This window comes from Ceratotherium simum, chromosome 17, assembly GCF_057802395.1.
Source record: "Ceratotherium simum simum isolate JZ-2026a chromosome 17, ASM5780239v1, whole genome shotgun sequence".
Taxonomy (NCBI): Eukaryota; Metazoa; Chordata; class Mammalia; order Perissodactyla; family Rhinocerotidae; genus Ceratotherium; species Ceratotherium simum.
The window spans coordinates 39032746-39043149 of NC_141916.1; the positions used below are offsets into that span (position 1 = coordinate 39032746).

At 38.2% G+C, this 10404-nt stretch overlaps 1 protein-coding gene across 1 annotated transcript in view; it reads right to left on the bottom strand.

The window, feature by feature from the left end:
* The window catches only part of ETNK1 (ethanolamine kinase 1), a 73725-nt gene extending 63914 nt beyond the window's left edge, over positions 1-9811 (bottom strand). Inside the window, exon 1 of the mRNA XM_004444073.3 lies at positions 9409-9811. Within this exon, the coding sequence (XP_004444130.2) occupies positions 9409-9564 (156 nt within the window). The 5' untranslated portion in view covers positions 9565-9811. The remainder of the gene's footprint in view (positions 1-9408) is intronic.
* Positions 9812-10404: the final 593 nt, after the last annotated feature.

The window sequence follows — 10404 nt, forward strand, 5'->3', positions numbered from 1 at the left end:
AACGTTTGGATGCAAACTGGACTGTTGGAACAGATACCATCTGAGGTGATTTTGCCAGACTGTATTACTGAGATTTGTTTTATAGGAACGCTTCCCCTATTTAGTATTGTAATACAAAAGACACATAAATTCACCCTTCAGCCAGGACTAATTGACCATACCAATTAGGAACTTATGGAAGTGCCCAAACCTGCACAGGTTGCTATTTGAAGCAATACAGAATACCTGGTGGGCTAAAAGAGATTACAGCTTTAATAATACCTTAAAAGCTAAAGTGATATCAGTGAACTTGAAGGTCATTTCGAGACCCCCAAAACATAATCCAATAACTTCTTTCACTATGTGACACTGTCCTGCAATTACAAACCCCAAGATGATAAAAATATTAAACTCTACTTAGCTACAATGAAATTTCTCCAGTGCTTACAGATGACTAAGATACCAAGCAGGGAAACAGATTTTTGATATGTATTTATGGTCTAGAATGACCAAATAACTAATGAATTCAAAGGAATGAGCTTCCTCAAGTCAGAGAGTAAAGACAAGTTTCAATTATTCTTTAAGATAATGGCTACTAGACAAGCCTAGGAAGCCTACAAAGGCGAAATACATACACATCAGTTAACTGTTTTGTGGAAGAAACTACTGGATTCCACTGTGTTCCAAAATAAAAATAACGTAATAACAAACAAAATGCCATTTTCATGTATTCAACTGGAAAAAATTTCTAAATTTGATATCAGGGATTAGACAAGGTATAAGGAGAAAGATACTCTCCAACACTGTTTTGAGGAGTATAAATTAATACAACTTTCATGATAATCTGGCAATATCAAAGTAAGAAACAGCACGATAGTTTTATCATGGCTTGGACTGGCTATAGTACCCAGTTATACAAATCCAACACTAATCTAGATGCAACTGTGAAAGCATTTTGTAGATCTACAATCAGTTGACTTTAAGTAAAGGAGATTATTCTGCATAACGTGAATGGGCCTCATCCAATCAGTTGAAGGGCTGGGAAAGCAAAATTTAGGTTTTCCCGAAGAAATTCTCCCTCAAGACCACAGCATCAACTCCTGCCTGAGTTTCCAGCTTACCATCCTCCCCTACAAATTTCAGACTTACAGCCTCCACAACTGTGTGAGCCAATTCCTTGAAATAAATCCTGTATGCATGTGCGTATGTAAGTGTGTGGTGAATATATTCTCCAGCCATGCTGAGGCTGCGTCCCACATACAGCTACTAGAAGGATGTGCAACTATGACGTACAACTATCTACCGGGGCTTTGGGGGAAAAAAAAATATATATATATATGTATATATATGAGATTCTGTTTCTCTGGACTGACACACACAGTTATTAATCTTTTAATTCCACTAATAAGAATTTACTCAATGGATACACTTAGAAAAGTTATCCAAAATATATGTATAAAAGCAGTTCACTGTAATACTGTTTTTAGTATCCAAAAAATAGAAACAATTCAATGCTGTTTAAAAAATATGGGGCAGATTATATATACTGACATGGGAGGATGTCTAAGATATATTATTTTATTTTATTTTTGTGAGGAAAATCAGCCCTGAGCTAATATCCGTGCTAATCCTCCTCTTTTTGCTCAGGAAGACCGGCTCTGAGCTAACATCTATTGCCAATCCTCCTCCTTTTTTCCCCCAAAGCCCCAGTAGATAGCTGTATGTCACAGTTGCACATCCTTCTAGTTGCTGTATGTGGGACTCGGCCTCAGCATGGCCAGAGAAGAGGTGTGTTGGTGTGCGCCCGGGATCCGAACCCGGGCCGCCAGTAGCGGAGCGCGCGCACTTAACCGCTAAGCCACAGGGCCGGCCCAAAGATATATTATTTTAAAAAGCAAAATACATAATAACTTAGTTATACAAAAGGAATACAGTTATATTTACTGATATTTATAAACATAGGTCGATATGTGCCCTGGTAAATCTATAATTTGCTAATTTTTTAGAAATTCAAAAGAAATTGTTTACAATATCACCTCTGGGGAGAATGGCTTAAGAGTTGAGGGAGATTAGACTTTTTACTTTTCATTTTATAGCTCTGTATATGTTTTAAATATTTTATGAATATTTTATTATTTTATTGGCTATATTTCTTAAACAAAATCAACACACTTAGAATATGAGCCTTTCTAACTTTTTTCTTTATACTCTAGAATTTTTTAAAAACCTCGTTTTAAAAATAATAAATCACATGATGTTTACTATGACCAAATATTATGTTTACAGCTATCAAAAATTATAGTCAATACCATACAAACATGGGAAAATGTTTATGAAATGTGAAAAAAAGGAATACAAAATTGAACATACAGTATGATTACATGTATAACATGTATGGGAGAAGTAGAAGGTAATAAACGAAAAAAAGTTGATTTTTAAATAAAATATGGATAGGAAATGAGATTTTCCCCCCAAAGTTTTAATATTGCGATACATCTTTTTAGTAAAAATAAATTATTTCATGTTTATGTAGTCCCTTGTAAAAGGAAATTCATGCACTTAGAATATTATTTTCTCAGAGTACTGACTTGAAAAGAAGTACTAACTCGAAATAGTCTATTTTGTTAACTTAATTTTTTTTTAAAAAACTGCTGTTGTGATTACCACTAGAGCGAGGGAGAGGTTAGGACCAGGAAGGGAAATGAAGATATTCTGGGTTGCTGGTACTATTTTCTTTCTTTCCCTGGGTTTGGGTTACACAGCTATTTGTTCTACAACAATTTATGTTTCATGCATTTTTCTGTATGTTGTTGTACTGCAATATTTTTAAAAGGGTATCTATTATATTGAAGAGTAAAATAACTCCTTTTAAGATAAAATCATAGGAAATATAACCTCTGATTCCTTAAATATAGGTCCTTCAATTACTTCCCTATCCTTGTCACCCACAAAAAAAAAAACCTTAAGTTCCCCTTTTCCTCCCTCACCTGCAAGCAATTAACAAGTCCTGCACATTTATTTTCTGAAATGTCAAATCTGTCCCTTATTTCCATTTCCAAGGCCACTGTCCTAATTTGGGTCCTTATCTGGACTAACACAACAGTCTCTCCTAGGTTGTCTTTTGCAAACATTTTTTAATGCAATACACAAAGAAATATATCCATCATCTAATTCAGTACATAGACTCTTATACAAAACTAAAACAAGTTTCACAAAACAATACCTACCTTATTACTTGCAAGACTTTCTGATCTATCCTATCACATCCTATTTTAACTCATCTTTTTAAACTGTAGTGGTTTCAGCCCACTATATTGATTTCGTATCCTATTAGTGTGTGGTAACCACCAGTTTCAAAACCAACGTCCTAAGTGATCACTTATTCCCCAATTCAAAACATTTCCTTCACTGGAAATGAAGGCCTTGTTGTAGCTGCTGCTACTTCTCTAAACGATACGATATAACTCATCTGCTTAAAAACACTCAGTGGCTTCCCATTACGGTCTAGATAATAAAATACCACCTCTTTAATGAGGCACAAAACCTTCATATTTAACCACTCCCTTTCCCAAAAATCACTCCGACCTCTTTTCTTGTTCATACTCCACTCTGCCCAAGACACTCGTAGTCTAGCTTTCTGGAAGCAGCTTTCTTTGCCCAGAAATGCTTCCCCATTCCATCTGATCATATCTTTACTTCAAAGCTGAGCTCAGGTACCCACCCCCTCCTCTATGAAGCCTTCCCTCCTACCTTATCCCATGCCTACCTTCTACCACAGTTAGATGTACACAGGAATGCCGCCAAAAACTAGCATTATGCCTAGTACAAAAACTACATGTCAGAATTATTGAATTTTAGGAGCTTAGAATTCTTTCAGATCAATTTTCCCACTTACGAATGGTGGAGGGGTGATGGGGGAGTTGGGGGAGTTTTGGAGATGAGAGATGAAGGCATGTAGTACTAAAATACACTATGCATAATTTTATGTACTTCATTTAATTCTCACAATATTCTACTATTCTAACACTATTAGTAAAGTAGTAAAATCAGTACTAGTAGCAAAACTACTCTTAGTAATATAGTAGCTAAGTCGTAGTATAGTAGTAAAATTCTACTATTTTCTACTATTCTACTATTTTCCAAGGTAGATAGTTTAATCCCATTTTATAGAGATTTAAAAACTTGCAGAAGGTTACAAATGGCTAAAATAGGATTCAAAAACCATCCTCTTTGCACTACACTATGCTGAGGCTCCAAAGAGAGCTGAAGCAGTTTGCTTAGTCCAAGTTACACAGCTGTTAATACCTGGAAATGAACTAGCATGTTAGGTTCCTAACTTTTTAGTCAAATCTTAATAAAATACATGGGAGCCTACAAAACATTATAGATCTTTGATAGGAGCCACTCAGACGTTATACATCTCTCTTAGCCATAGTCAATATAGTTTTAGGTCCCACCACTCACCTGAATACTTTATTATTACAAAACACTGAAAACAGAGAAGGAATAGGGAATAGAAAACTGGACCTAACCATTGATATTAAAAGTTATGTTGAATAAAAACTATCACCCCTTATATGTATCCTATAAATACCATATCCTTCTGACTCACTTAATATATTACTTAATTTACCTAAGACTTTTCAGAAACTTCTATCACTTAAAGAACAAACTCATCTTTTTAAAAATGGGAAAGATTATTTACTAAATTAGAACACTAAAGGAAACACAATTTAATAGAGCAACTGTATATATTTGGTTTTTGACTGTTCATTTAAAATAAAATATTAAATATTAAACATCAAATGAGTATTAAAAAGGATTATAGATTTTTAATAGAATATTTCAGTAACTATCTCCAACATGGTTAGATAAAGAAGAGGAATGGGATATGAAAACTGCTATGTAGCTAGCTACAGAACCTTCCACAAAGATTAGTTTCCAAGACACTTATATGTATGCTTAAAAAATAAAATTAACAGATTTCAAAAGTATGCATTCAAAACATGCAAAAACTTGTAGCACAGCAAAAGGAATAGTATGCTTTTGGAATGTTCTTGTGTAATCTTTGCACGTGAACAAAATTTGAATGTTCATTCCAAAAACACCATACTGTAATTATTTTCTTATTTGTCTTCCCCATCAAACTAGGAATTTCACAGAATGGATGTATTGCTTGTTTTTGATTCGGGAATCCAATATACAGTAGGTACTCAGTAGCAGTAATAACCATCACGAGATAATCATGAGAGAAAGCATTTATTTCATTCTTACAACAACCCTTTGAGATATTAGCAACTGGATCCATTTTACAGCTAAGGATACTGAGGCTTAGGAAAGTTAAGTAACTTGACCAGGGTAACAAAGCCAGTCAAGTACAAAGCCTGGACTCAAAACCAGCACTATGTTCAAACTCTATGCTCTTGACCACTGTAATATGCTGTTTACTGGAAAACTAAGTTAATATAAGGTACCGTACAGCAAGCGATTTCATTGAAACCCTATAACAAGAACAGATATGTTAGCTTTATAATGTCACATAATAATTATGGTCTTTCTATTCTACCTATCAAGCCTTTGCCATCATCTACTATAAGTCCCAAGTTATAGAAAAATTCACATAGTGACAAGTGAATGAAAAAACACTGCTCAATATTGCAGACAGAAAGATCTGGAGACAACACACTGGAATATTCCAAACACCAATTCATCAACTCTTTCAGAAGAAAAACAATCTTAAGAGTCTCCTGAGAATTATTCTGTTGAGCCTAAGAGATCTCACTTGATTTTTTATTTCTTTATAAAAGGAATACAAGGACTACCCAAAGAAATGTAAATAAATCAAAACTCTGTAACTTCAAATAAGATAGAGAGGGAGTTGTTACATAACAAAAGGAATAACTATCTCAAAGGAAAGCTGAAACGAAGCCCCTTTTTAAAATAATGTCACGTGTGGAAAAAGTAACACAAATTTATGTTCAGGGGAACTTAAAGCAAAATCTTTTTATGGGCCAAAGCTTTAATTTTTAAGAAATTAATTTGACAAAGAAATGGCTTCCCTGCCTTAATTATAATATACAAACATGAACTTTTCTTGGTCAAAGAGCAATAATTCATAAGATGACTTCTCATCCCAGACCTGCCATTTACAAACTGCAAGTTCAGCTTCATTAACTATAAAACACATATTAGGGGCTGGCCTGGCCTGGCCCATGGCCTAGTGGTTAAAGTTCCATATGCTCCGCTTTGGCAGCCCAGGTTCTCGGGTTCAGATCCTGGGCATGGACCTACACCACTTGTCAGCCATGCTGTGGCGGTGACCCACATACAAAAAAAAAAATAGAGGAAGACTGGCACAGATGTTAGCTCAGGGCCAATCTTCCTCAAGCAAAAAAAAGAGGAAGATGGGCAGCAGATGTTAGCTGCGGACAAATCTTCCTTAGCAAGAACAAAAAAACAGGGGCCAGCCCGGTGGCGCAGGTGGTTAAGTGCGCACACTCCGCTGTGGTGGCCTGGGGTTCACTGGCTAGGATCCCGGGCGCGTGCCGATGCACCACTTGGCAAGCCATGCTGTGGCGGCGTCCCATATAAAGTAGAGGAAGATGGGCACGGATGTTAGCCCAGGGCCAATCTTCCTCAGCAAAAAGAAGAGGATTGGCAGATGTTAGCTCAGGGCTGATCTTCCTCACAAAAACAAACAAACAAACAAAAAACACATATTAACAGTCTACATCTCCCTCATAGGATTGTTGTTGTGTAAAGGTATGTGAAAATGCTTTATAAATAGTAAAATATTTTTAAATAAAAAACATTGTGACTGGTATTGTTTTAGAGTCTACTCTGCCTATTCTAAGATACTACACTCCAAAAAGCTCACCACCCCTTTTACACTGCATTCTTTTAATTTCATATGGATAGGAAAACAAAACGATTAAACTTGTTAAAATCCTATCTAAAATGAGATATATTATTCCTTGTGTCCATAAGTTTTGAGAAAAGACTGGGCCCTCTATCATTTGGACTGCACCAAAGTCTTTTTTTGCTTGCTTCTGGATTTTCCAATATGTTTTGAACAGTTCAGTTGGCAGGAGTTAACTGCCAGGTAAAATAAGTATTACTAGAGTAAGATTCTAAGGTATGTTTAAAGCATATTTTAAATCACATAAAAGTTTTTTTTTTTGAATCTTTGGGGAAAAAATGGCCTATATTACTAACCCCCAACTGTTTTAATCTATTGACTATACGATACATATTTGCCCTTCTGAAATGTGAAGTATGATTTTTATCTTTATACTTCAAAGGAAATAAAAGCAAATCTCAAAAAAATATATTCCCATTGAGATTTACTAAAGAAATCCTGAAGCATCATAAAAGCAGAGTTTGTAATGACCTAGAAAATGTGCGAGTCAGATCTACTAAACTGAGAAATGAATAACCATCAATTCAGCTTAGTACTTGTCCCAGCTGCTGGAAGAAAAGCTTTGCTTGCACATGGAGGGATTGTATTTCTAACTAATAATCATCCTTAGGACAAAATAAGTGGTAGTATTTACCTTCACTTACAAATAAGTATATGAGAAGTTTAGATGATGAGTCCAAAGGTCTTAAAGTCAAAAGTTGCTACATAGATAGAAGACAAGATTCAATCCCAAGTACTTTCCAACAATCAAAAAACAGTTTGATGTTACCACATTTTGTCCCTTTTTTACCTATATCCTGGCTTTACTTCACTGAGTTTCACCTAAAAAAAAAATAGTACCTACCGAATATGGTTGCTTGGAGGATTAAATGATAAAAAACACAACCTGGCACATAGTACCTCAGGGTGGCTATTATTACTGTTCTACAGACATACATCAACGGAAACTCCAAGCTTCAAAGCTTCAACCTTTAAAGTCTCTGCTTAAAAAGTAACATCGTTTGTCAGTACCAGAATTTACCAGGAAGTGGCACTGCCTTTAGTTAATATCTAATTTATGACTGACTGTCAGAATATAAATCATTTTAATAAATATAAACATCTACAATAAACTACAAATAAGTTAATGTATAATAAAGAAGTGTCGAGTTTCAATTCGGAAGTTTGAATTCTGGAAGTTTCAATTAATTTTTTCCTTAATAAAAAAATACACTAAATTTTTTAAATTACACATGAAAATCATTTTGGATTCACTATGTCCTATATACTCGGCTAACAAACACTTCCTTAAAATTTCAAAATTTTTGTCTAACAATTTTTTTCCCCAAAACATACGGGTCCTTTTAATCTGCTCAAAACTCTTGTAGGCAATAAGAAATGAAACTAACACACATGAAAGCCCGAGTGTCAGGAACCGTTCTGGGCCCTACGGCACTGTTCATGTTTTATTCACCTTTGTATAGGTGACTACTTTAACAAAGAATCTGAGATAGTGTCAAACCAGTAACACTGCTGAAATAAATTAGTCAACAAAACAAGGCAGATGATTTGGCTACTTCAAGTGAATGTTCTTACATTACTGCTCAGATATGAAACAAACCTCAATTATCATAGCCTTTAAAATTACTTTGTTTTCTGTTTGCAAGGGAAAAGGAGGTTCGTTTTCGTATACAGTTCCTGCAACTCCAAAAGTTAAAAATAAATTAGTATTCAAAATAAATTTCACGTATACTAAATCATAACTTATTAGAAATAAATTATTAGAAAACGCCTAGCTTCTTAACTTTTTCCTCTCAATTTTTATCTATGAATACAGTGGCTCAAGAAAAAGAAATATTCACAAGCCACTGATCATTCTAACATCGGTATTGTTAATTTTATCATACGACTAAAAAAAAATTCAGAAACATCGATTCAAACAAAATAATGTGTATAATGCTACCTAAGAACTCAATCTAGTAACGCATGATCATGGATCCAGTACTTTGGAATCGAGTCCTCTCGCCAATCCGAGGATTTGAGAAGACAAAACGCAGGATGAGGCATCAATGGGTGTAAACCGAGGGGAGGGAAGAAAAAGGAAAAGATCAGAGAGGATTAATTATTGCATTATTTGTGGAAGGAGAGAAGGTTGCTTGGGCCGATGGGGCGAGAATCTCTTGCAAGGGGAGTGGAAAGGGTTCATTTTGCAGTTAGAAAGGATGGAGGAGGGGGAGGAGGGGCAACTATCAACAGGAATCTTCCCGGGGTGGAGGGGGTGCGTCACTTACGTAGCCGCTTCTAGAAAGAGAAAATTTGCCTTCGGGATAACCTCAATATTAGCAATTGTAAAGGCAGGGGGAGTGACCTTCCTAGGTGTGACGGAGGAAATAGGGGATCACTTCCCCAAGGACTGAGGGAGAAGACGTTCTCGTGGGTCCTCCTCGCTCATCCGGGAGTAGAGGGATCGTGAGAGCCCCCAAGGCCGCGTCGGGGTTGGCAGAGACCCAGGGCTGAGGTGTGGGCGTTACCTGCAGGGTCACCTCCTGAGGGTCCCAGTGCGGCCGCAGGTGTTGCAGGAGGCTTAGGGCCCCCTCCCGGCAGCGCTGCTCCTCCTGATCCTGAACCGTGACGTCCAGCTTGGGGACCTCCGGGGAGCCGGGCGGGACGTGGATGTAATTGGCCATGGCCCACGCGACGGCAGAGACTATCACAACGACGACGGCGACGGCGACCACGAGAACGGCGGGCGCCGACAGGCTGGTGGATCCTTCCGTCCCGGGGCGCCCTCGCGGGAGGGCAGGGGGCGTTCAGACTGACAGGCGAGCGGTAGGAGAACGGCTGGAGGGGCACTCTCGCCGACCCAGGTCTGCACAGCAGCTGAACCGAGCCCGGGCTCCTCACGGGGAAAATTCCTCTCGTCTGCGCTCGACCGCCGGCGGCCGCGAAGCATGCCGGGACTGGCCTGACGCTGACGTCACCCGCGGGGCGGGGCCTCCGCCTACGTCAGGAGCCCAGGCGGACTTGCTAGCCCGCGACACAATGGGGCGGTGGGCTGGAGCTCGTTCCTGGGCTGTCCTCAGACGCTGCAGGGCGTGCTGCCAGTCTGAAAATCGCGGGGCTCCTCCGCCGGAGTGAGCCCAATCCCTGCCAAAACGGGAAAGGCATTGAAGCTTTAGCTCACCTGATCAGGCGGGTCTTGGGGTCTGAGTTACAGTTAGGGCTGAGTTTTTCTGAGAAGCGAGGGACACGTCCTGAGATAACCCCGGGATCAGCCTCTGAACTTGGCCTGAGCCTGGGCAACCAGGATTAACTGGGTCGCCTTGATCTCAGAGCTGCTGTGTACTGGGGACTACATAGTTGGGTTGGCAACTAAATTCTCCTTAGCAGTGTTGCGAGATCCTCATCTTTGGGACAGTTAAGATATTTGGGTAAAACTACGACAGCACTTCAGGATTTCTTTTTAAGGTCAGATGTTTGACCATATTGAGCATTATTCAGAGCCTGGAAAAATAGGTTATAGACTG